The 26597-nt window shown below is 41.0% G+C and overlaps 3 protein-coding genes across 5 annotated transcripts; 1 reads left to right on the top strand and 2 right to left on the bottom strand.

Annotated features, from left to right (window-relative positions):
- Window positions 1-95: 95 nt before the first annotated feature.
- On the bottom strand, window positions 96-1067 carry rln3b (relaxin 3b). Its single transcript, XM_084930637.1, has 2 exons — window positions 893-1067; window positions 96-556 (listed from the first exon to the last, which is right to left on the bottom strand). Exons 1-2 carry the CDS (start codon window positions 1065-1067, stop codon window positions 276-278), a joined length of 456 nt encoding a protein of 151 aa, XP_084786763.1. The 3' UTR covers window positions 96-275.
- Window positions 997-16730, top strand: rfx1b (regulatory factor X, 1b (influences HLA class II expression)). Of its 3 annotated transcripts, none has more exons than XM_084930632.1 (18): window positions 997-1099; window positions 3169-3538; window positions 8446-8543; window positions 9059-9148; window positions 10251-10324; window positions 10455-10752; window positions 10844-11025; window positions 11120-11239; window positions 11551-11672; window positions 11820-11938; window positions 12365-12468; window positions 12557-12708; window positions 12904-13001; window positions 13261-13410; window positions 13525-13736; window positions 13819-13972; window positions 14093-14138; window positions 14993-16730. In XM_084930632.1, exons 2-18 carry the CDS (start codon window positions 3190-3192, stop codon window positions 15169-15171), a joined length of 2547 nt encoding a protein of 848 aa, XP_084786758.1. In that variant the 5' UTR covers window positions 997-1099; window positions 3169-3189; the 3' UTR covers window positions 15172-16730. The 3 variants fall into 3 exon arrangements, with proteins under 3 accessions (XP_084786758.1, XP_084786759.1, XP_084786757.1); XM_084930633.1 differs by lacking the exon at window positions 997-1099 and adding an exon at window positions 1907-2030 and having other exon boundaries at window positions 14996-16730; XM_084930631.1 differs by lacking the exon at window positions 997-1099 and adding an exon at window positions 1907-2030.
- Window positions 16731-17915: 1185 nt separating this feature from the next.
- Window positions 17916-26540, bottom strand: dcaf15 (DDB1 and CUL4 associated factor 15). Its single transcript, XM_084930634.1, has 13 exons — window positions 25674-26540; window positions 25009-25106; window positions 24430-24568; window positions 24241-24347; window positions 23993-24138; window positions 23738-23899; window positions 22165-22764; window positions 21984-22075; window positions 21628-21750; window positions 19770-19852; window positions 19572-19676; window positions 19361-19476; window positions 17916-18554 (listed from the first exon to the last, which is right to left on the bottom strand). The coding sequence occupies exons 1-13, from the start codon at window positions 25863-25865 to the stop codon at window positions 18499-18501; spliced, it is 2019 nt and encodes a 672-aa protein (XP_084786760.1). The 5' UTR covers window positions 25866-26540; the 3' UTR covers window positions 17916-18498.
- Window positions 26541-26597: the final 57 nt, after the last annotated feature.

Raw genomic sequence — 26597 nt, 5'->3', positions numbered from 1 at the left:
AAACTGTGAAACAGTCCTTTGGAAAATGGGAAGTGCTCTAACAGCATGAAGTATCTTTATTATAACTTTCTTCTTTTTAACGGAGCAAAACATAATCATAATCAACTAAGCAAAGCTTTATTAAACAACCACATCAACCAGAGCAAACAAATATCAAGAAGACATCCACATTATGGACAGGTAGTTGAACGAAAGTGGACATTTAAGAAATTGTGTATGGGAGTAAAGTTCTTCATTTTGAACAGAACAGGGTGTATATTTAGAAAAATCGAAGTTCAGCAGAGAGAGCTGATTTCACTCTTGCTGCAGCCCCACTTGCAGCAAGCATTGGACAGTCCAACCACTACGTCCCGTCCTTTCCTGTCTGCGCTCCGTAGAGCCTCCAGGACCTCTTCTGTTATCGGTGAGCGAGCTGAGCGGCTGAGTCCTGCTGCTACAGATGCCACATCTAATGCTGGATTTTTCCATGGTTCGGACTCTGCAGGATCTTGCTCGCTCATAAGTTGAGGGATGGGATTTGCCTTCCATGGATCATAGGTCTCTTCTCCAATAAATGCTGACAAAAGAATAAAAAGTAAATCTGTCAATATTGCAGTTTAATTCTTTGAAAACAAAGCATCCATCCATCCATTCGCTTCCGCTTATCCTTTTCAGGGTCGCGGGGGGCGCTGGAGCCTATCCCAGCTGTCATAGGGCGAGAGGCGGGATACACCCTGGACAGGTCGCCAGTCTGTCGCAGGGCCAACACACAAGGACAGACAACCATTCGCACTCACATTCATTCACACATTCACACCTAGTGACAATTTGGATTATCCAATTAACCTATCCCCACAAGCTGGAAAACAAAGCACATCATAGAAAATCAGCACACAAAATCACACCGTCTTACCCGAGTCTTCTGCGCTTCTCCTCCAGCGAGAACCACCACAGGTAAAGATGACAGCTCGTATGAACTCTCTTCCACACAGTTTCACCCCATAAAAAGAGGGATGACCGTCATTGGGGCGCACCCTATCTACCAGAGCCACCAACAAGCCCAGGGTCAAAAGCGCTGCCTTCCACATGATGCTGAACAAATACTGAAGGTATCTCGAAGGTATGTTTAAGTGTCTCTGTGGTTTGTGTTTCTTTTTGGATGTTTTTTCCACCTATTATAGGGCCTAGCATCAGCGAGGAGGACCTGAACTCACCTCCAGTGTTCGTCATACCTCGAGATAAGGCTGGAGACCTTTACGGGCAACAATGCACTCAGAGGAAAAGAAAAATTGTGATTAAAATGCTGAACGATACCAGAGGTGATGTCAACAGTGCCACTGGGAATCTCATCACCTGTGACCTTTAAGTGGCCTTTCTGTCCCTCACATCATTTTGATTGGGCTGTCTGACACCAGCACGGTATCACCATTAACTCTGCCTACCATGGGACTAAGATCACTATCTTTGCACCCCAAGGAAGGGTGCTGTTCACTGCTGACACACACACACACACACACACACACACACACACACACACACACACACACACACACACACACACACTACACTAAAGAGACATTTCAGTAGACCCCACAGTGACTAATCAGTTGTGAACGTCCTATTATCATCATCCAATACTAATTATTTATAAGAGAGACACACTGGGGACAGAGATAACCACTGTGAATAAGAATGAATTTACATCCCATCATTTCCAATCTGTGTGACATTTTGGGCAATCAAAAAAAAGTAACATTACAAGCGTTCATTTGACGTTACAATCTAGCGAAAGTGATAGACAGGCGTAACCAGCCAATCAACGGTCGAGTTTTCCAACCGATGCTTCGACCACCTCCTTACAGAGCCAATCAACATTTAGCAGAGGGAGGGGTAACGACAAGAGGGTAGCAACAGTTGCCCCGGTGAAGGCTCGGCGCCATAGTCACGGTAGTCCTGGCGACAAGAACTAAGCAACGGGAGTCAACAACAACAACCTAAATCTAAGAGGAAAAAACTTTAACGCCTAAAAAGGACAAAACCGGAACAAACAGGTGAAAAGTAAACTATCTCTGAATTCCCATATAATTTTAGGTGAACTGTGTGTGTGCGTGTGTTTGTGCAGTCGCGAACACTCGCGCAAAATCGCTCGAGCGTTTCGGTGATGAAAGTGGTTGCTAGCTTCTTTCCAAACGTAGACCGTTGTTATGGCGATGTCAGATCTTTGATAAGAGCACAAGATGGCGGGTGTGTTGTGGCGCCTGTCGTAGTTTTTTTCTGCTATTTTGTCATAATGTTCAGGTTGTTTGTCACAGTTTCGATTACCGAGAAACTCACGAGGCGAGATTTGTAACGTGGTCGTAGATTTATTCGCTATCGACGTGACTAGCTAGCAGTTGGCTAGCTTGCGTTAACGTCATAACTCAACGTGAGCGAGCTCCTAGCTGGAGAGGGGGGAGCTATCACTTTCTCAACTCACATTTCAAACAAAAGCTGACTAAAGAGATTAAACACTGAAACGCACACCAAACTACACACTCACCAATGGGTTTTTAATGAGTTTTAAACGCACACAAGATGATTGCAGTATGTTTCATAATCATTTAGTGACTTTGAAAAAGTTTCTTGCGCTGACATTGAATCCAGTGGAAGTGACTGTCGTGAGGACGGTGTGCCTCATGCTTGTGTTGTGTGGCATGTTGGTTCACGCAGGAGTGGCTTCACGCGCAGTAGGATGGCCTCTAGTATTTTTTTCTTCAGGTTATGCAATCACGGGACTATCCACAATCCGTAAATTTAATTGCTTTTTTGCTCAGCGGTTTTGATTGTTTTATTTGAGATGGAATGTCATGGCCATGGTCAGTCAGAAACATTTTGAAAATTTGATTAATTGCGTTATCTGTTATGCTGTAAGATCATACTGGTTCTTTCCGTTTTGACAAAACAGGAAAGGCTTTAGACTACTGCTTAGTCTCAGACAAAAGCCCTACTTCCTCATAAGGTTTATGTTACAGGCACACAAGGACAAACACACACACACACACACAAGCACTCACACACAAGCACTCACTCACTCACACAGCGTGAGTGAGTGAGTGCATGGTGAGATAATAGGACAACAAAGTGTATTTCTGTGTATGTCCATAGCACTTTCATTAATGAATGTCATTTTTTCTGTATCCATAAAACCAGTGCCTCAAAGCATTGGTTGCCATGGCAACTTCTGGATACTCCGAAGACCTTCAGCCTCAGCAGGCCAACACAGTAACCATAGCAACATCTGCTTCCACCACACCCTCATCCGCAAAGACTGCACACTTCCTGTCCGAGATCCCACCAGCCTCTGGAACCGTTTCGTCAGCTAACCAGTCAACTGCTGCTTCTAAAACTGGACAGGATGCACTTTGTTCTCAGGCTCCGCCCACCCAAGCCCAGAGCCAGAAGGCGGTGGTTCTGACTACTCCCACACAGCACTACGTGAACCCTAATCTTCAGCCTTCTCCAGTCCAGGAGAGTAATGGTCAAAGCAGCTCACCTCAGTACATCATAGTAACAATTCCAGGTGAGAGACTACCTTAGGAGTGACTGATACACACACATACACACACCAGGATTCAACATTACCAATGAACTCGTAGCCCAGGCCCTGGGTGCAGCTGTTTTTTGTTTTGTAGAAATGTGTGGAGCCAATTCTAGATTGAGCACTAGGCTGTATGATCAGAGGAGAGGTATTTATCCCATAAATCTGTCCCTGATGTTTCAGATGAATACTGGCTTGGATTCAAGCTTTTTGATTTTGACAAGACAATTAAGACCCTCAAAACACATTTTATTAACAGAAAAAAACTACTCCCTGAAAAAACACTGAGAATCACTAGATTTTGTATCACACACTTAATGTTTTTTTACAACTACAGCGACTCTTTGCTTGTCTTTAAATGCGCTCTCCCAGATGCTGTTTGTGGGGGAAGATGCGTCACTTTGTCACTCTGTGAATGAACTGTGTTGTTGTACTTGAAAGAAAGAGGGAATTTCCTCCACAGAAATGAATAGCTGGGTGAGGCATGTAAAACACAAGGCCTTGTTCACCTTTTTTTTGCATTTCAAATCAATGTTTTAAGCTCATTACATTCGCAAACCTCATGCTCGTGATCTGGTATTTATGCAGTGCTTTCCTAGTCCCACTGTCTCCTCAAAGACTCGTTACACTTTAAGCCAGATTGAGTCATTCACACGCATTCATACAGCACTATATTCTATGCACTTTGAGCTCTTTACCTAACACACACTCACAGACTACTAATGGATGCATCTTTGGGATTTTACTATCTTGGCCAAGGACACTTTGATATGTGAAGTTGAGGAGCCGGGGATCAAACCACTAACCTCCCGGGCTAGAACCGCCCAGATATGTGGCAAACTTTGGCTTGCTCGTGGGTATTTGAATAACAGAACTTCTATGAAGGGATGTCAGTGCATGTGTGTTGTACAAACACTAAAAACATAATGCTTGGCTATCCAAGCATTATGTTTTTAGTGTTTGTACAATCTCAATTAGAATACCTAGAGCATAATATCAGAAGTAATAATAATTATTCTATTAATAAATAATAATAATAATAATAATAATAATTTTGCATTGATGTTTCCTGATCACCCATCAGTCTTATTACAGAGGATTTCTGTCATCTCTTGCCATCTCTTTAAGAAAGAAGAAGTCAAACGGATATCTAATACCTTTTTTCCAACGAAGCAGCACTGGTGCCTACTGTAGAACCTGTTCCACACATTTCCCCTGTGGGAAAAAAAATAAAATAAAAAGGTGTTAGTGCCAAAAAGCTAGTACTGGCAAGACATTACATAATTCCTGTTCCCAAAAGTTGAATCCACTGGCTACTGGAGGGACTACCATAAGAACTTTACTGATGATTCACAGATGCAGTCTACAGATTGTGTCGGCAATGGAAGCTTTCGCCAGTGACACTAAGTAACATTCAGTCTTCAAAAATGTCCAAATGTGGGATGGTTCTCAAAAAGGCCCCAAGATAAACCTATCTCAGCACAGGCAGTCTGTTGGTGGAAAGTCCCACCAAAAAGGGAAAAAAACCCCACTGATGTAGAATGAACCTGTGCGGTGTGATGGTGATGCGTTATGATGACAATCTATATGCACTGGATTGTTTGCCTTAATAGTCGGAAACTAGGGACTATAGGTAGCCAATGAATGAAACTTCACTGAACCTCTTTTCTGCTGCTTTTACTGTTATACATATATCTTCATATGGGGATTTTAAGAATAATTATTTTACATCAACATGCCTTTAAATTTCTGCCTAGCAGTTGTTGAATTTCTTTTGGAGAAAAGAAAAAACAAAACAAACAAAACCAGAAATTTTTGGGTTGGGATGCCACAAAAGTTGTAAATCATAGTAGAAAATGTACAAAATTAGACATTAGAAATGTCTTTTGAACTTTGAACTTTTCCTAGATAAGAAGTACTATCAGCCATGGCTTATTTTAAAATGTATTCTATTAAATAAATACAAAAGCTTAGTCAAAAAAACAAACTAATCAGTATTTTAAAAAATTATGCTAACTAGAGGAAATGAAAAGAGACCCCAGTGTCAGTGCCTATCTGTATGTTTATTTTAGGGCCTTCTATTTGTAGATCTTTTTTCCTGCCAGTATCAAGTGACGCTGTGCCCTCTCACCCAGAGTGAGAGCCTCACAGGCCTGTTGTCTGGGGCTTGTCTCTGCCTCATAAAGTAGGAATATAAAGTGCACAATGTAACAGTATCTAGAACATGGACTACAGTAAAAAGAACAGACTTTGTGCATGTTTGTTTTCTGTATTTCAATTTTTTGATAGCTTGTTGGAAAATATAGTTTAAGATTTCTATAACATGAATAATATTATGCAGTTAGGGGCATAAGTATTTAGTGACTGACACATTTTTTGTAATTTAACAAAAAAACAAAACATAAATCGTATTAACTCTTTGAGAATTATAGCCATTTTTTCACACAGCCCCACATCTTCAGAGGCTTAAAAGTAATTGGACAAACTAAGACAGTTTTAAAAATAAGGACTGTTTTCTGATACTTGGATGAGATCCTATCCTGCCAATGGCTGCCTGAAGTCTGGAACTGCAGCTGCCTTCAGCTGTTTGTGGATCTCCCTGCATTCATTATTTAATAACAGAAAGGTTGCTCTGTTTGGGTCGAGGTCAGGTGACTTGATCATTGAAGAATAACCCATTTCTTTGCCTTGAGAAATTCATACTGCTTTTGCAGTATGCTTTGGGTCATAAATCCACAGCACTATGGTCGTTTGCACTGCGAAACCCCGTCTGATTCGTTTTGCAACATTTGGCTGAATCTGAGCAGAGACTATAGCCTCGTATGCATCGTTATTTATCCTGTTACTTTTCTCAGCAGTCACGTCATCACTAAACACTAATGACTGGGTTCCACTGTTTGATATAGATCCCCATTCCATAACATTATCTTCACCATATTTAACATATAATGTCGTAAGCTGCCGAACATGAGGTATTTTTCCATTCCTCCAGACTTTTTTCTTCACATCATTCTGGCACACATTAATCTTGGTCTCATCTGTCCAAAGAACTGTGTAGGCGCTTGCTTTCTGTCAAAGTTTAATGTGGACGTCTTGTTCTTGAATGTATTTTGTGGTGTGCACTTTGTTGTAAGCTCTCTTAAATGTAGACGTTTACTCTTTAAGAGTGCTCTTGAGTTAGATATTTTGAAGCTGGAACCAAGGAATGAATTCTGTGATCATCCACTGTAGTGGTCTCTCAGGTCTTTTGTTGCTGCTGACCTGGCAAAAGCAGCCCTCCTTTCTAAGAAAGCACCAGATTGTTAATTTGATGACTCCTAACGTTTTTGCTGTCTCTCAGATAGGTTTATTGTGGTTTTTCAGGTTAAGGATGGCTTCCCATGCTTAGATTGACAAGTAGACCTCATGTTGAACGTTCCAGTAAACAGTTGCCTAAGCAGTTTCAGCACAGTTAATGAATTTTTCATGCAATAACAAGGAACTGTCTTCACCTTTCCATTAAATTGCTTCCAAGTTGTCCAATTACTTTTCTTTTTTAGGTGTTGAAAATGATTTATACAGTCATGGCTGTAATTCCTAAACAGTTAATACAGTACTTTTTTTTTTTTTTTTTTAAATCAACTGAAAATCTGCACCTCAGTCATAGCTTGATTTTTTGATTTCATATCCATTGGGGTGGTGTACAGAGGCAAATTTACAAAACTTTTGGCATTGTCCAAATAATTATGAGTCATAATATACGACTAGATGTTGTTTTGCACTGTAAGGTTTAGATGGTGTTTCTTAAATGTTGCTTCAGTCTGGTCTAGAACATAACATTTACATTTTCATTATTCAATAGTTAACAATATAGCTGTAAAATGAGAAAAAAAAATATTTATGGTCCTTGTAACCTTCAGGTTGTATAGGCTTGGATTATTGGTAGGTGATTGAAAAAATAAAAGCAAAGTTCTCTAACAAATAACTGACTTATCAACTGTACTAATTATACCAATTGATGAAAACAATAGAATTCTAAAGTGGTGTGTTTGGGCTGGGGTTGCAAACAAGCCCTAAACCAGGTTAAACAACGCAAGCCATCCTTTTTACACAGGATTGACAAATCTTGTATAAATGTATCCACCAAACCACAGACAGACTGGATTTATACTGTTGCACCAAACACAGGTGACTAGTTAGCTGTCAGACTGATGTTGTTGCCTGAATAAAAAACGTTTTCTTGTAAAATGGGAGGTGAAATTGTGATCAGAGCTTTCATTTACAAGCACCTAGGCCAGAGTGTTTAGCTATAATAATGTAAAATTCAACTGAGTGGTACACTGTGCATTAGTCAGCTATGACTTGACCAAAGTGTAGTTACTGGTAGTCTATTTCCACAGTGTTCAACCTTGGTTGGAATAAGAGCATCACAGCAGGAGTAACAGTACAGGTGGTTAAAGTAAAATGTTTTCTCACCTGAAAAATAAACACAAGTGAATATTGCCCTCTCCTCCACCCAACCTCCGTTCTCTATTTTCTCCCGCTGTTGTCAACCCACGCATATCTCTCTTTTTTCCCCTCTCATCTGATCTCCATGTTTACAAGATGGAGGGATTTCTCTCTCCATCTGGGGAGATTAGCTGTCCAAGGCTGTCCCTTCTGCATACAAGATATAAGGATGAAATGAGAATTGGACAGACACACTTCTCCTCCTCCTCACTGTCCATCTTTCCTCAGTAGAGCAAAAAAATAAACTTGATTGCGAGATGTTCTGTGGTGGCTGTTATTACGATTTGGAACCAGTCTGTCGTGAGTGCTTCGCTTGAAGCGATGGTAGATGGGTTTTCAGTTAAATTTGCCTGATCGTCAAATGAAACCTTTCTCCTTTACCTTTTGTGTTTCATCCACAGATGACTCTGTGCCCTCCAGTGACAGTTTGTCAGACTCCAGCCCGCCCGCCCCTGGTGTACCTACTCAGGTGGTCCAATCAGTGCAGACCACCCCACAGGTAAGATGCACACATATATTCATTATGACAGGAATCCCCCTGTATGTTGGAGAAAATGTGGACACCAACAAGCACACCACGCTAACAAAGAAATGGCTATTACAAGATGTACCAACTTTATCATTGTGGTGGGAAATAACACTTGAGACTTATAGGATGGAGGAGTTAACAGCATATGTAACAGAGTAAGTTGGTTTTTGTCGTGCTGGGATAAGTGGGTCCAGTACACTAATATACATAAGCCGAATTTAATTCTCAAATTTTAAAATCAATAATCTGGCAACTGGTCACTCCCGATTGTTCAGTGTTTCTCTTTTGTTTTGGTTTTTTGCAAATTGTGTTAATCAATACCTGTAACTAACATTGTAAACTGTAAAACTCAGAAACAAAAAAAAAAAAAAAAAAAAAAAGCTGCACACATATGAACAAACCCCATGAATTTGCCATGACTATGTCGGCGCAAGCGTAACATTGTATTTGGTTGTATCTGACGCTCTGGCTTTATACATCAACAGAGGTCAGTGTTGCAAGCCGTGTCTCAGGCAGCCAAGAGGAATCAGACAGGCCACGTCAACAATCTACAGTCTGTGCATATAACCCCAGAGGTAAGGAAGATAATTCCTCTCATCACTTCATCAGCATGTCAGTCATGCCACACCACGTACATTGATCTGCAACAGCACACCGCTGCCAGTTTTGTTTCATTAGTTGTAATCCTTAATAGCCTGCTATCATACAATTAAGTTAACAAATTGGGTTTAATTAATGTGTAATCAACATGTTGAGTGCACAGTATGATATTACTGAGGACCGGGAGAACCTCGTGGGTAGTCAAAGAGACAATTACTTTTCAGGACTCGATGAAAGCAAATCAAATATTGAACTTGGTGAACGAATGCTTGCTCTGCTTGTCTTCTTCATAATGCCTGATGAAGATTAAGACATTGCTTTTGTATAAATGTTTTAAGGAATATTTTTGCAACCAATTTGAAATTGCCAGAAAGATAACTTCACGCCAAGTGGATGTGTAGAAAGAGAACAGTTTTGCAGCTTTTTACCTAGTAGTCACACCAGCATAGCATGTATTAAGCTTGCATTTCATTGAGTTGAAATGTACTATAACAAGTGCATCTTGTATAGTAACTCCTTAAAATAAAAAAAAAATAAAAAAAAGAATATAGCTTTTCAGTCACAAATGTGAAATCAAAAGGTTTAGCAGTCTTGTTCACACTGTGCCCACTCATATTTTATGTTCCGGTTAAAGAGCCGATTTGTCTTTCCTTCATTACAATATTTACTATCTGCTTTAATAAGTAAAATACGAATAATTATCGAGAGCATAACTGATGCACGCTAAGTTTCACTGCACCCTTCACTTCAATTTGGTCATTTTAATTACATTAGTTATCTTTAGTTATAGAGTGCTTTTCACAGTTGTTCATGCAACACCATCATAAGGAGCAGATTTTAATAAGTGGGTCATTCAAAACATATCTGCATGTTGCTGAGTTATGTCATTAGGTGGAAAATGCAACTGTTAATCATGTTGAGCACAGTCTGTTAGTGTGACACTTTAAATTGTGAGATGTGGGGTGCCATCTCCTTTCCTTTAGGAGGATGGTCCAATATATTCTATGCTAAAGGAGGACTTCATTCAGTTCTTGCAACCCTTTAATTGTGTTAATCTCCTTTTTGCTAATTTTTCAGGTAGAGCATGTGTACTCTGGCCAGATCCAATATGTTGATGGAGCAGGAGATGCAACTTTCACCACACCCACCATGTAAGTAGTAAAGCACCTGATCTGTCTGTCTGTTTGTTCTATGGTCACACATTCAGTTACACACACTCTGAAACTTTGCTCGTCACAGAGCCAGTGATATATTTCAGTGTCTGTGTCTTTTCTTGTCCAGTCGACCGAACAATTACCCCTTCTCCGAGTCGCCCCTGTATTCCCAGACACCTCCTACGTCCGCCTCCACCTTTTACGAGGCCACGCCCAGCTCTGAGTCAGACATCACTGGATCTGTGACTTCACAGCCAGTTTCTTTGGCAACAGCAGGAGCCAGCAGCACAGCAGCTGCTGCAGGTGGAGGTGGTTACGTTATTCAAGGAGGTTATGTCTTAGGAGCAGGAGGAACTCCAACAGCAGGTGGAGGAGGAGGAGGACAGAGTTACTCCAGCCCCAACTCTCGTGCCCCACCTGCTACCGTGAGTCGAAAAGTTGAAAGCGAAGCACATCTATGATCCGTGACAGCCTACCACCCAAAGGTTCAAATACTGTGACGTCCTTTTTCCCCAGGTGCAGTGGCTCTGTGATAATTACGAGGGGGCTGAGGGGGTGAGTTTACCTCGCTGCACCCTCTACTACCACTACCTGCTTCACTGCCAGGAGCAGAAACTAGAACCTGTTAATGCTGCATCTTTTGGAAAACTCATCAGGTCTGTCTTCATGGGGCTGCGTACACGGAGATTAGGAACCAGGTACAGAAAAACACGCACACAGACACACATACACGAACTGTGCAAGACCAGTCGCTCAAGGGTTTATCATAACTTTTTCCTGTGTATGTTTCAGAGGGAACTCTAAGTACCACTACTATGGTCTGAGGATCAAATCCGGGTCACCTCTGCTCAGACTGATGGATGAACAACAGCACATGGCGATGAGGCAGCAGCCTTTCTCACAGAAAAACAGGTAGCCACCCATGCACTCTAAAACTTGTCCTTGAGACATTAAAGGTACTGAGCTTCTAAATATAGCATGAAATACTAGTAGAGTATATCATTGCTGAAAAATATTCCTCCTGTGGTTTATGATTTCATTCTATGCATGGATGACATTTCGTTCTTATCCACAACTGGTCCTCCTGTCGAGTTTTACGTTATTTTGTTAAAACTGAACACCTTGTGTGAAAAGATCCACTCAAACAAAAATATGTAAAAATACAACAATAAACTGTCCCGATAACTCTGGCTCTGTTTCTGTGTGAATGGTGTGACAAATAGGGTAAAGCCAGTTCAGAAGTCACAGGGGCTCACCAACGGCACATTAGGCGGGATAGGTCAACAGCAGGGCTCGACACTTTGTGACATTTCGGCCCAGGTGCAACAGTACCAGCAGTTCCTAGGTGAGGAACACCTGCACATTGTTCATCATTGTTTCTTTTTTAGTTTATTGGATAAGCAGTTTACAAAATGGATGGATATTATTTTATTTCAAATGATACTGAATCAACTCTCCGTTGTTCCTGTTTCCTGTGCATTATCATGTGCAGAGGCATCAAAGCAATTGCCAGACTTTGTGGAAATTGATCTTCAAGATCGACCCCTGCCCGATGGGATCCTTTTAGAGCACCTCAAGGCCTTTCAGACTCTGTACAGAGAACACTGTGAGGTATGCAGCTTAGACAAAAGAAATGACATGGAGACTGAATATAATAGACATGCTTTCCATGTGTGTGTACTTATTTCTCTTGCCATTTCATTTTGTCATTGAAAAAAGTAAGGTAAGCACAGTAACATCAGCTTCCAAAGAAATACAAACAGAAACACTGAAGTGAAGTTGTGCTCATTTACAAAGTAGTTTTGGATGATTCACACAGTTCAAAATAATCTTTATTTTATGTTGGACACTGATGCAGCCCCTAAGTTTATCCAGCCCAGTTTCTTCTAATTTTCTATCCTGTGTAAATTAGCATCGGGTTTCACTCGCTGAGCCTATTACTTGAAATTTTTAACATAAATACAAGCATCCAGCAGCGCAGTGTTATACATACAGGTCCCATGAACACCTCTGTGATGCTAAGTGTGATCCTCGCAGGCTATTCTGGATGTGATGGTCAACCTTCAGTTCACTCTCGTTGAGACCTTGTGGAAATCATTCTGGAGGTTTAGCCAGAGCAATGATGCAGAATCGCTCAACCTGTAAGTATTGCAAACACACTCAAATGTGTGCACCCAAGCATCCCCTGCTGAAACTGAAGCTGATCAGCTGTTTCACATTCCCACCCAGACACAACGAGTCTGAGAAGCGACTGCCCAAATCGTGCCTGGTGGTGCTGTGTAAGTTTGAGCCAGTGCTACGCTGGACGAGAGAGTGCGACAACCTGCTGTACCAGACTCTGGTGGAGATCCTCATCCCTGATGTACTGAGACCCATTCCAAGTAAGTTAATAATGTCATGTATAAACGTTTTAATTTACTGCGAAACCCACCTGAATACGTTTCAGTGCTGTTTTAGTGATGTATACTGTATGTAAGAATTATACACTGCGGCTCATTTAAAATGGAGAGAAGTGTTCCTGTGTTTTTGTATATCCCTGTAAATTGCGTCTTTCCTCTTTGCATCACCGCCATCAGGTGCCTTAACTCAGGCCATCCGTAACTTTGCCAAAAGTCTGGAAAACTGGTTGACAGGTGCCATGATGAACATCCCAGAGGAGATGGTTCGCATAAAGGTATTTGTATTTTTTTTTTTTTTACACTGAGTTCTGTATCTGTGTTTTAATTTAGAGCTTTTTATTTAATACACGGGTGCATCCCTTAGCACTTAGCTCACCTTAGCTCACCAAATGTAAGCTGACAAGTGGGATTTGTGATGTATTTTCTGACTTGGTGGTTTTTAGTGCTGCCATATTGTGATGGAAAAATGTGACTTGTCCTCTTTATGGCTCTTTTTGACAAGGGTGCTTTATTTCTCCTCACTTTTACTTTCAGGTGGTGTGCATTGGCTCTTTCTCCCAGACGCTGCGTCGTTACACTAGTCTGAACCACCTGGCTCAGGCTGCCCGGGCCGTCCTCCAGAACTCAGCTCAGATCAACCAGATGCTCTCTGACCTCAATCGGGTTGATTTCAATAACGTACAGGTCTGCCAGTACTGCCGTCTGTGTCTCCTGCGCTTACCTGCTGCTGTACATCAGTGTTTTTTTTTAAAAATAAAACAGCAGATTGCTCACTGTGCTTGCCTGCGTCCCCCTCAGGAACAGGCATCCTGGGTTTGTCAGTGTGAAGACCGTTTGATCCAGAGGCTGGAGCAAGACTTTAAAGCGACTCTGCAGCAGCAGAACTCTCTGGAACAGTGGGCTACCTGGCTAGATAGTGTTGTGTCCCAGGTCCTAAAGCCCTATGAGCACAACCCTATGGCCCTGCCAAAGGCTGCAAAGGTTTTCCTGCTCAACTGGTCTTTCTACAGGTGAGGGGAAATGGGGAAAAATGTGCTCTGTAAAGATGCAGTTTTATGTTAAAGAAACATTTTCTTTTCTTTTCTTCACCAGTTCTATGGTAATCCGGGACTTGACTCTGCGCAGTGCTGCAAGTTTTGGGTCCTTTCATCTGATCCGCTTGCTGTATGATGAGTACATGTACTACCTAATCGAGCATAGAGTGGCTCAGGCTAGAGGAGAAACTCCCATAGCAGTCATGGCAGAAGTATGTACCTGAACACACACTCATACTTGTATTCCACTTTTGAATTAAGTTTATAAATATGTCTATAAATGAGAACCTTCACAAACATTTATAAATGTGCTTTCTTTGCCGTGGACACAGTTTGCCAGTACTGTCAAGAGCCGGACCTCTCAAGATATTGAAAAAGGTAAATGAGTATGGTTTTCCTTAAATACTCTTTTATTAGGATTCCCCATAAGCACCAGCCTCAGCCTTAGCAGTTTTGCTACTTTGTAACCACAGCAGTTGCCCCCTGCTGGCCATTACAAAGAATGCTGAATTAATGCACTTCTGCATTGACTTCACTTTTCAGACACTCGTCCATCTTTTATAAAACTCTTTGCGTTACAGATTTAGAGTTCACACCTTTTTTTTTTTTAAATGCAAACAGTAACAAGGTCCCCACTGAGGAGAAGTTTTTATTACAATATGATGACATCAGCAGTTTTTAGAGGTCATTTATGGTGATATCAGTATTGTTAATATGGAAATGTAGCAAAGTATATTTTGCATCATTGTGAAGTCATGAAATCATGTTTTAAGTTCAAGCAACAAAAGTGCTGAACTTTTGCCTTATTTGTGTTACCCTGACCTTTGACCTTACATACTAAAATGGTATACTTTAGTATGTAATGTTTAGTATATTGTTGTGAAGTTTGAAGATCATCCATAAGAAACTGTGGGTAATATAAAGGGGTTTTTTTGTTTTGTTTTTTCTACTGATTTTTAAATTTGGTGATTTGATCCAATTTTAATCAAAATAAAATCAGCTTGAGGCACTATTACATAGAGATGGTGGGGAGGAAGAACTCATGTTTAGGGGGAGAAAAGAAAAAGATGGTGAGACAAGGGTAAAACAAACTATGGGAGAGAAGACAAATTAAATATGTATGCATTAGAGATTCAAACAAAAAACAAAACAAAAAGTGCACAGCAGCTGCTGCAACAGGCCAATACTCAGCATGGCACCGTGGTATTTACTTATTGTCTTTCTTGTCTCAGAAGAAGAGGAGGAGGATGACGATGAAGATAGTGAGGAGGACACCGGAGATTTGGTGCTGCAGTCCAGCTCTCTGAGCCCAGTTGATGATGAGAAGGAGGTGATGGAGCCGCCAGTCAAACAGCCCAGGACAAACTTAAGTCTGCACACGCTCAATGAGACCGACAGCACACCACCATAGCTAATCACCTGTACGGTTAGCACAATGCTTGACACATGCCTTTGCTTTAAGTTTCAAATCATGTCATCTCGTTCTGTCGCACCATGTGAGCTTCTGGTTTGCATGTTTGGTCGTCTGTGGTGAGAAAGTGGGAGGGCCTTTTGCCAAATTTTCTCTGCTGTGCTGTTTGTGCTGCAGCCTTTATGTTTACCTTCACTTGATCATTTCACAGTCCCCCCCTCGTTCCCTGTGCCTTCCCTGCCTTTTCAGTGGCTGCTCCTGCCCAGCCTGAATTATATATACGCATATTCTTGATTCCCTCCCATCCTGCCTTAACCACTGACCTGATTGCTGTGGAGAGATTCATTGTCCTCTAAACTCAAATATCACTTTAATTACCTTTAACACAATGACTATGCAGGGGAGCTGGACTTGAATGAATGGTATTGTCTGAAAAATATATTTGTTTAAGAGTAGCATCTAGAATGATACTGCATCATGAATTTTTGTTGGCACATGGACGTTGAGTGAAAGGTATTTGGCTTTATAAATGTGACTCCTTATTCATTTGGCCAACTAACTGATACGCTGTGCCTTTTGAGAGATTTCTAGGCTTAACAAAAAAAGGTTGTGCTCTATATATTCTGTATCGGTGGTTTAATAAATGAAGGTCCTGTGAAGTAGTCGTGGTGTTGGCATGAACTTTTTGTAGCTGTTAAAAGAAAAAAATTTGATCGTCTAGTTTTGTGATGATTCTGCCTGGTTTGTTTTTCTTCATCCATTCGTCATCCATCCTTTCTTTCATCATCAACATCTTTCGTTCACACACAAACATCCAGATGACTCGAGTGCAAACCCCCCCCACCAAGCTTTTCCCACCTGATCAGCTCCACATATTTTGCAATCTTTGTACCAGCTAGATGTACCAGGTATCTCAAAGTTTTTGTAGTGTAAGAGTAGATGTTTATTTTCAGAAAGTGTGTATGCTGGACGTTTGTAGATAACTTATATTATGTACCTTTTTGTGAACGCCGTAATATATCCAAAATATTTGTATGTTGTTTAACCATTATTGCCTTAATAAGTATGTCGTGGTATGTCCACCAGCCAGAGTCTTGAGCTATATTTTTATTGTGATTATGGACCAAGCACGTGAGTATGGTGACTTAAGATTAACCCCCTCAAAGAGCACACGCTCAACCAGCAGCAATGTGTGAGTGTGGGACTGAGGGGAAAAGAAATAAAAATATTATAATGGTAGTGGGATGTCCCTCAGGACCACCTGATTACAAAGATGTCACCAAAGAACATTACAAAGGAGAAAAAAAAAGTATGTTTACATTTATATATAAATATATATGTGAGAGCAGGCTACAAAAATCTGACTCGAATTAAAATTAACCGCCAAATGCGATGTCATACAAACTGTGCCGTGGATTCTGTCCCTTGCTTGTGCTGCAGAACCATTTCTGAACGAGGTTCTTGCTGTTATTCTGAAGACCTTTGTACTTAAACCTGTGATCAATGTTTGTAGCTTTATTCTCACTGTTATAACTAAAGAGATGTGATTGTTATCAAAACTTGTGCCAGACTGTTTTTCCTTCATTCCCTGTGTTGTTCTTGGAATTTCTTTCTTAACCACATTTTCCAACTGGAGGTTGGTTTGGGGATGGGCAGTTTGGTTTAGTCTAGATGTTGTGGGGCTGTTGCCACTGATGCCCCTCTGCAACATTGGCTGTTCCTCTGGATTGGCAAACTAAGGCAGCAGACCTTTGATCATATAGCCATTTCAGGGGGATCATGATCCTCAACCTGGCTGGGAAAGTTTATGCCACGGAGGGTGGGAGTTCATCCATTAGTTAAACCTCAGATTCAGGTTTGGTTTGGTGGGAGTTTGCAGAACTGATCGTGTCCCTCATTCATTCTTTGGTTCTTATACAAATTAATGCTCAGGTTGTACAAGTCAGACCTGATGGATGGCCCGGGGGTCTACTTCAGCTAAAAGACAGGAGATCAGGGACCATTTAATGAACAGTAAAAGGTAAACCTAAATTTAAGTTTCTCTGTACTTAAATTATAAATTATTTGGGACATTGTAGTATTAAAATTGATTAGTCTACAAAATTGTTCTATTAATACATTCAACTAGTGAAATTAAAAAAAAAAAAAAAAAAAGTATAAATGTCAAATTATACAGATCTGTTTTATGGCTGTAGAAGGAGATGAACAAAATCTGATAAATAGTCCAAAAGGTCTTTAGGCTTCAGACGACCAAACTGAAAATGTAACAAAGAATAAAAATTCTGACGGTTAGGAGCTCATGGAACCTTTTTAGCCTCACTGCAAATACCCAGTACTACCCTAACAGACCCAAAACTCAGTTGCTTTATGGATCGTGCAGATCTCACACGTTGACAAGACTGTACGACGTTTAAAGAAAAACAAAACACGTTTGTGTTTTATTTGTATGTTAATCGGTTAAACATGTGGAGTACTTTTACCTCTTCTCTGTGCATGTTTTCCTTGAGCGAAACCAGCTCTTTGCGTCTTTATAATGTAACTTTAGTACTAGACAGTGTGATGTCTGTTCCAATGTTGGGCCTGTTCTGTTTTGTATATAAATGGTTCTAGTTAGGGAACCAGCACTGCTTCAGCTGAAGTCACATGACAACTTTTGTGGTAATTATTTCCCCTCCAGGCAAGATCTTCTCTGCAGACTGTTGGATTATTTTCACGTATCCAGTTATCATCACAGCACACTCATAACGCTTTTGAACATTTTATTTAAACAAAAGATCCCAGCAGAATACAGTCTGTATTCCATGCTGTCACTCATACAGCACGACTCCTGCTTCCACTGACGAGGGTTTTAAAAAAACAAAATCAAGTGAAGCAGTAGAGTTTTTCAAATTTCAAATACTGCAGCCTTACACACAGCTGGACAGAGCTGGTCCACACTGGATGAGAAATGAGTTCAGAAGCAGCAAAATCTGTTAAATTTCTCACACACCCACCTTGTGCACATCACACAGGTACAGATATCACATACATTCAGTTACTCACACTCACTGACAATAAAACTGCCTTAATGTATAAAAACAAAAGTAAAAATGAAGTCTTTGTTCAGTCCAGCTCTTGGTTTTGGTTGTTACAACAATTCAGTACACAATTACAAAAAACACACAAAAACCTTTACAGTATTTCATCTGGTTCTTTGTTCGGCTTTAGCAACACGTGCTACAAACGGAGCCTCCGATTAAGGTCGATACTGCAGGTGAGCTCATGTCAACGTGTACTTCTGTGTGCTTTTCTTTATGTTGTTTGGACACATGTGGATCTCTTCTTCCTTCACAATACAATCCAGGTACACCGGTCACTATCTGCCAACACTTGCAGAGATGAGCCTGCAGGTGAGAAAAGAGCGGGACTTAACTCTCTCTCTCTCTTTTTCTTTTTAATTTATTGATACAAAAGATGAAAAATAAAAATAAAAAAAAGAAGTTTTTAACCCTCTGGAGGCAGGCGTTGCCGATTTGCAACAGTTAAAAACTAACAACCTGATTACCCCACATACATATTTTATGAGTTTTTTTTACTCAGAAGTACCACTGCAGGACTTGGTTGTGCATTAGCAACAAAAAGTTTAATTTGAGCCTGAGAGGGTTAAGGAAGAGAAGTCAGATCTCTATTTCTTTTTCAGTATAAGGAAGAAACATTAGTTTGGATTAAAGCTGCGCAGGGGATCAGTCTTTACTTTTTTCTCAGTTGACTTCTAGTATTAAGCTTAGTAATTTAATAGATGAGGTGGAATGTGATTTCATCATTGGTAACATAAAAACTCATCCCATATACTTAAAAAACAAAGCAATCAATTCATCTTTTCAATCAGTCAGAAACATTAGTCCAAATACACAGGTCCTTAACATCTGAGAAGTCTCATCTTTTAATGTTTTTGATGTGCTTTTGGTCTCTAAACAGGGGGCACAGAAAGCCTATTGCTGTCAAATGATTTGTCCTAAACACAGAAACAAAGTGCAGTATTTTTTGGGGACTAGAAAGTCAAAGGCTCTCTTGTTTATTCTGATCTTCTATCTTACAGCTCACTAAGGTCTCATTTCTCCAAAAAGGACTTAACATTTGGCAGTTTTTATTTTTGACAGATTTATTTGGGAGGATTTATGTTCATCTGTTTCTGTGTCTATATACTCACCCTTGTGGAGAGCTTCATTGGTCATGCGGTTGATGTAACGGGAGCTACTCTCGGGGACAAGCCACTTCATCACCGTGTTCACACAGGATTTCCTGTACGAACTCCAGACGGTCCCGCTGACGGACAGACAAAACCTTTCAATACAACTGAACTAACGAGAAACAGGAGGCAGAGAGAACCTGTGTATGTGGTACAGGCTTGCAGGGCTCACCTTGTCTGACCCTTGACTTCTGTGAGGTCGCCAACACCCACAGTGCGACACACACCCGTGTTGAGGTCCCAGCTAACCTGCAGGTTGGAATGGTATGTGTTTGGCCTGAAAACAAAAAGAGCCACCGGGTCAAAAATCCAAGGCGGGTGAAACAGGTGAGGGTCGAGGTGCTTTAGGGTAAAAGAGCAGGCGAAGTACCTGCAGTGCTCCTCGTCAGAGTTGGAGAATGCTAGTAACAGCAGACCGATGTTGATCATCACAATGTTGCTGTCTGGACACACCTGATACACATCAAAAACATGTTACCTACATGCAAAGTGTTCTTCCATGGTTCATGCACTAAATGTATGAAATTAAAATTAAGGAAATCAGAAATTTCCTAGTTGGAGAAAACTAGTGGACTAGAAATTTAAAAAAAAAAAAAAAAAAAAAACTGCAAAAAATTCATACAATCTACTGAACAGGCTTAAACACTGATTGTGTGTATATAAGCCTTGCTTTTTTATTTTTAATTTAACCAGAAAGTCCCTTGAGATTAATATCTCTTTTCTTTTTTCAAGGGAAGCATAACCAAGGAAACAAAAGCCTGCAAAAATGATAAAGCTGCATTTTCCATAAACAGACAGCAACACATAATCTAAAATCCACCTCTGGAGCAACAGTTGCACTCTTCAGTTACAGAATCATTTATAAGCTCTTTAAACCCACCAGCGAAACAAAAACATTAACCTTTAGTGCTTGTTGTTATGAAGGTTACTCTGTGACCAAGGTGCAAAATAAGAGAACACTATGCCTCCAAGTTCTGCAAAAATACAAGTATCCTTAAGAGGTCTAAACGAGGGAAAAATCTTAAGTGTAGGTTTGTGACAAATCAGGAAGACTTTACTCCATTTGGCTTTGTAGTTAAAAATATACTAATAATAATAATAATAATAATAATAATAATAATAATAATAATAATAATAATGTGTTAGTCCCCGTAGGGAAATTACTCCTCTGCATTTAACCCATTCACCTAGTGAAGCAGTGGGCAGCCACCCGGGGAGCAGTGTTTACGGACGGTACCTTGCTCAGGGGTACCTCAGGGTAGGCGTTCAGTGGGGTCGAACCCACAACCTTCCGATCGTGGGGCAACCACTCTACTGAGCTATCCCTGCCAATACTAGTCAAACTGTGATGTGTACTGGACAATAAATTAGATGCAAAAGTGAGTCTAGACAATGATCTATAGAGGCAGCAATTTAACCTTCAATTACTTCATTTAGGGCTCAATATGTTCTCTAAACGTGAGTTTAAGATTCACAAAGGCAGGTATTTTTAGGATGACACTTTTTCAATTAAGTCCCAAGATATAAATACCAACATGATCTGAGATCTGAGAGCAATTACAATTTGGAAAGTAACAAACTATTAGAATCAACTTTAAACAATGCAATACACCAGCCTGACTCAGAGGAGAGAAAGCTGAGGACTGTTTAAAACTAAGATTCACATTCTTTAAAAATCAAATCATATTTTAAATGTCGCTGAAATGTACACTTTGAGCTGTGCATAATATTGCTCACACTCAATATCAGATTAGTTGTTTTGCAGGCTGTTGTCTACATGTTGTAGCTGTGTCCCATCACTAGCAACCAGTATTAAAAAAAAAAAAAAAGTGGAACAACTAGTCTATGGACTTCTCTTGCTTCTGTTTGCAGTTGCAGATGATGATGTAACATTTTGGAACAAACAGTCACCATACCTTACTAAAACAACCAACTAGTGGCTGCAGCGTCAGCTGACTGATAAGTTACACAGCTTAGTTTTTAAGACCCAAAGGTTTAATGAGAACTGGTATTTGCAGTCCATGCCGTGATGCAACATGAAAGTACTGTTTTAATACCGTAAGACTTTATAATAAACACAATAAAAACAGTCTGCATATACGACAAGTTTCATAAAAGCTACAGCAACCTTGAGTCAGGTGTAAATTAGACAATGCGAGTGTCCTGAGCTCCGTGTGTGTGTGTGTGTGTGTGTGTATGTATGTGTGTGTGTGTGTGTGTGTGCTGACCTCTAATATCACAACATCATAGTCACTAAAGGAGCAGAACTGTGTGGCCCAGGCAGCATCACTCCTGATCACCTCATTGATTAGATATTCAAAATCCAGAGTCAGCTGCTCAACACAAACACTCTGCAAAACAAAAAGTACAAATTCATGATCAACCACACACACAAAAATACTCTGTATGTGTCCAAACTATCTCAGCTTTGCCTCTCTACCTTTGTCTTCAAAGTGTCTAATTCATGTCCATTCTGGTTACTCAGCCCTGTAACTCCAACATCCCCAGGACAGTTCTTACTTATTCCTTACTGCTACTTCCATACATGTTCTCCATTGACTTTACAGTCACATGCACCAACTACCTGTCCATTGTGTGGCCCTGTAACCAGCTGGAGGTTACGTCCTTTCAGATCTGTGACTGTGAAAGGCAGCTGGACTTTATCATCTTCATAACCTAGAAAAACAAATGAGGAAGAAATGCCAGTCAGCATCTTTGGATCTGACCGGACACATTCTTTGACTCTCTCTTTTATCATCTCTCACCTCCAGCACCTCCTGCATTCTGCTCTGCTGCCCCTGGCTGTTGTAAGCGGTAGTGTAGGCGTGAGTAGTTTACATATCCAGGCTCACTGGGGCTGGCTTCCTGGCATGAAGACATAGTTGGAGTGGCTGACGGGGATGAGGAAGAAGAGGCGGGAGACATCACTTGTTCCGATACCTGTGGCAGACTATGGCTAACACCTGAGGTTAATGGTTGTAGTAAATTAGTCCTTCTCTCTTCTACGCTCAACCCTTTACAACCACCCTCCTCTCTCACAGTCTCTGCAATGGTCCCTTTGTCTCCAGTTGACTGTACTGCCTCTTTTACACCACCATCAGACGTTCTCCTCTCCCCCTGGCCTTCACCATCTTTCCCTCCTCCCTGGGCTCGCCTGAAAAGGTCAGCAGCAAACTCCCGGGCTCGCATCGCTGCTTGTGAATGGCTAGGAGATGAGGGGACTGGAGTGGGTCTGCTAGGTGGAAGTCGATGTTCAGGAGATTCTTGAGGTAGTGAGGAAGAAGAGACGGAAAAAGACGTCGAAGCTTGACTTGACAGGGCTGCTCTCTTTGTGTAAAGGATTTGCGATGACTGACCCTGTTTACCTGAAGCATACACAAAGAAAAAAGAATGAAAAAAATAATAATGATAAAATCAGACAGCAAAACATCACTGTGATGGTTTTTTACTCTTGAAGACACACAAACATTTTTAGGCCTCTACTCAGTGTAGCACTGTTCCTTCTAATCCTATCTGAAGATAAGAGTGAGTTGCTGTTTAAGGTATGTCTATGAACAGCCGTGTTTCTGGATATGATCAACATATATGCTCCTACAATTAACAAAGCAAACAAAAAAAGAAGATATTTGTACATGGACACACCATGCACCTATGCATTAAAAAAGCAAAAACAACTGATGTTAACATCCTGACAGCAAAAATAAAATATTATTTTTGTTCTATTTACCTGGATAGAATTTAAAGAGGGCGGGGGGCAGCATGATATGACCCTCTGGTTGCAAAACTTCTGAGTCTTTTCACTGTCACTATCTCTGTGTTTTGCAATGAGATGTGATGAGCAAGGTGCACATCTGAGAAACCGAGCACTACCACACATTCACAGGCTTTTACCCACTTACCGACTCAAAAACAGACCAAAATCTACAAACTCAACATCACGGTTTATAGAACTTGAAACTTGTGACTCATAACCTAAGTGTCTACTGAAGTCACAGATTAGGGAAGATGAGAGCAATTTCCCTATTTGCAATAGTAAGTGATTTTGCAACCAGTGCAAAATCACTTGCCTGCTGGCAAACAGAAAGAATGCAGAATTGAGGCGCTTCCAACACTGCCTTTCTCTTTTAGGCTCAGAAACTGCATCCATTATATTACCAGTCTGTGTATGTGCACAGTCTGCAGAGTCTGGGTGGTCTGAAATTTTCAGCTGCGTAAACCCTTGTGGACTCATTGATAAGGAAATTCATAATGTGGTGATCTTAAATCCATAAAAACCTTATCTGACGCATTATAAAGAGATGAGAAATGTGGCAATTTTACTATTTGTGTGTGTCTTACCTGGGCAGAGTGAGATGCCACAGGCTACAAGAGAGTAGCTAGTGTTTAACAGAATGACCTGGTCCTTCTTAAGCTGGAAAGCTGGCTGAAAAGTGGGGAACGGATATACCACCTGGTACCTGCTGTTGAGCACATATCCGTGTTCAAGACACTCACCACTTCCTGTGGAAAAAAAGTGATAATGTCTGATGAGAGTGAGAGAGGCAAATGTAATGAGAGCAGTGAAGTGGTAGCTCTGTATGTGTTTTTGTTAACCTGTGCGTATAGTAGTGACTGAAGGAACAGGACAGCACTGAGCGCAAGGTTTAGGAGGCGGCATGGAGGCGATGGTGATGTAGATGTCTCTATTGTTCTCATCACTCATCATTAGATTCATCAGGACTGAGTTGGAGCTGCGTGTACTTAGCAGAAACATACACACCAACACATAATTTAGCCATCACTACCTGTGGCTTGCAATAAGGTTATTTTTGCCACTCATAAATATAATTATCATTCCTTACTTGAAGCCGAAGATGACAATTTTGGAGTGATCATTTGGCCACTCACATACTGTAAGGTACAGGTCACTGTAGATTTCCTCTCCTGCAAACAGTCGCACATGATGGACCTAAAGAGAAACCAAAGGAGTTAAAGAAAATAAAAATAAATTCTACAATTATATTTATATATTACAATTAGATTTTTTTTACCTGCTTGAGTCTGCTGTGCAGGTTAAACTCCCACCAATAAAGATGATAAGTATAGAAAGAGAAATCATCATCTTCTCCACAGTCACTGGTGTAAGACAGAACGTAGCGTCCACATTTGGTGAAGCCAAGAAAGATGTGCCTGAAAACAAAAAGATAAAGTACTGGTGTCATATATGCTCCACAATGAACAATACAAAATAACAACAATTACCCACCAGACATCCTCAGAATCTGCCAATTCCTTTTTTTTTTTTAAATACAGTAATGTTATCATATTCAAAGAACATATGGAAAATTTTATTTTCATACTATGAATATTTTCTGAGTACCAGGTACTGAAAGTACACCAGAGGCGGGTGGAAACTTGGTGCTTTTAACAAATTTTTTCCAGCATCTTTGAACCCTCATAACTTCAAGAGACAGCCATGTGTCACAAGTGTCAACAGCTCTGATTCAGTCACCAATAATCCCAGTCTATTTGAGATGCAGCCAGTGTGGTATACATGCATGTAATGAAGCATACTGTGCCAGTCAAGGTTCTTTAATCACAGTAAAGCAATGCAGTAAACACATACATACCCTGCTCTCAGGAACTCCTCGCTTACAATGTTCTTCAATGGTACACACACTCGAGGTGGCAGCTTCCTGAACAGGCGCTGAGAAAACTGCCCTGACAGCTGCAGGACAGAAACCACAGTGGAGGTAGATATAGCTAATTAGCACACGGTGTAACATAAAGCCCAAAATACTTTGCAATTTTGCTGTGCTTTTGTTCATCTTCGTGCAATGCCCAGCACAGCAAGACGACACGAACAGTACACGAATTACGCTTGATGCACAAAGACTGCCATTAAATCTGAGGTGTGCTGCTGCGGTTGAATAAACGCTAAAGCTGACTGGTAAAGTTAAAACTCGGATCAAATAGACCTTTACAAATGTGGCTTAAGTGGCTAGCACTTTAACACGGTTCGGTTGCATTAAAATGTGTATGGGCCATCTGCAAACCAACTTGGGAAGTAAAATGGATAAATATCATAACATAGAGCAGGGAAGCTGCATTGTTTTACAGTTTGGAGCATTAGCCAATTAGCCACCTGCCAGCCGTTGGCTGTTATTAAGTTAGCCGCGGTGCTAGTTAGCAGCTAGCTTCTAGCTGGCCTCAGAAGCTCCTGAAACCGTAGAGGCCTTCTCTTTGACGGCTCATTCTAAACCTTTCTCTTCAGGTCCTGCTGATGCATGCCTACCTTTCCGCGCATAAGAAGCTTCACGACATGGTCTTTGTGTTTTCTTTGGCTTTTCTGTTTGCTGTCGTCCTTTTCAGATTTCGAGCTGGGCGCCATCTCCCCCTGAACTGTTGTTCCCCGTTGCCCGTCAGAGGCCCGTCCCGATTGGCTCACAGGCTGCACGGGGCGGCCCTCACTCGCCAGTACTCGCATCCATCAAAACCCCAAACAAAAGTAAGGCACGACAAGGGGAACATCCCGAGGGAAGCAACCACAAAGGAAGACATGCATGCGTTTGTGGGTTTTTTTTTTTTGTGACGTGCCCAGGATTTTAGTTACAAATAGGCAGGTGTGAAAATTCTTCTTAGTGATCTGATATAAAAATAACCTGGGAAAATTTGTCAAGGCATTAAGAATGAGATGATATATATGAAGATGTTTAGTGAGAATGTGATGTCCACTTGGATTTTTTATTTTTATTTATCTGATCTTATCTTACTTGTCAGGGGTAATATTTTGTATCCGCTACAATACTATTAAAGAGGCTATAGTTTTTTAATCTCAGTGTTGAAAACAGCACGGTGGCACGGTGGTTAGCACTGTTGCCGCACAGCAAGAAGGTCCTGAGTTCAATTCCAACATCAGGCCGGGGTCTTTCTGTGTGGAGTTTGCATGTTCTCCCCGTGTTTGTGTGGGTTCCCTCCGGGTACTCCGGCTTCCTCCCACTGTCCAAAGACATGCAGCTTGTGGGGATAGGTTAATTGGAAAATCCAAATTGCCATTAGGTGTGAATGTGAGCGCGAATGGTTGTCTGTCCCTGTGTGTTGGCCCTGCGACAGACTGGCGACCTGTCCAAGGTGTACCCCGCCTCTCGCCCTATGACAGCTGGGATAGGCTCCAGCGCCCCCCGCGACCCTGAAAAAAGGAGAAGCGGAAGCGAATGGA

Source organism: Perissodus microlepis, chromosome 6 (assembly GCF_051167445.1).
Source record: "Perissodus microlepis isolate ML-2025 ecotype Zambia chromosome 6, ASM5116744v1, whole genome shotgun sequence".
Classification (NCBI taxonomy): domain Eukaryota; kingdom Metazoa; phylum Chordata; class Actinopteri; order Cichliformes; family Cichlidae; genus Perissodus; species Perissodus microlepis.
Note: the sequence above shows the minus strand (reverse complement) of the source record. Positions and strands in the feature narration are given on the sequence as shown.

Coding starts and splice junctions, on each gene's coding strand:
- rln3b (XM_084930637.1), bottom strand. CDS start 1,067: ATGTGGAAGGCAGCGCTTTTGACCCTGGGCTTGTTGGTGGCTCTGGTA. Junction 557..892: donor GAGAAGCGCAGAAGACTCGG/GTAAGACGGTGT, acceptor TTCTTTTGTCAG/CATTTATTGGAGAAGAGACC.
- rfx1b (XM_084930632.1), top strand. CDS start 3,190: ATGGCAACTTCTGGATACTCCGAAGACCTTCAGCCTCAGCAGGCCAAC. Junction 12,469..12,556: donor GATGCAGAATCGCTCAACCT/GTAAGTATTGCA, acceptor ATTCCCACCCAG/ACACAACGAGTCTGAGAAGC. Junction 13,411..13,524: donor TTGATTTCAATAACGTACAG/GTCTGCCAGTAC, acceptor CGTCCCCCTCAG/GAACAGGCATCCTGGGTTTG.
- dcaf15 (XM_084930634.1), bottom strand. CDS start 25,865: ATGCGAGTACTGGCGAGTGAGGGCCGCCCCGTGCAGCCTGTGAGCCAA. Junction 24,139..24,240: donor ATTGTCATCTTCGGCTTCAA/GTAAGGAATGAT, acceptor GTTTCTGCTAAG/TACACGCAGCTCCAACTCAG. Junction 19,477..19,571: donor GAAGTCAAGGGTCAGACAAG/GTGAGCCCTGCA, acceptor TCTGTCCGTCAG/CGGGACCGTCTGGAGTTCGT.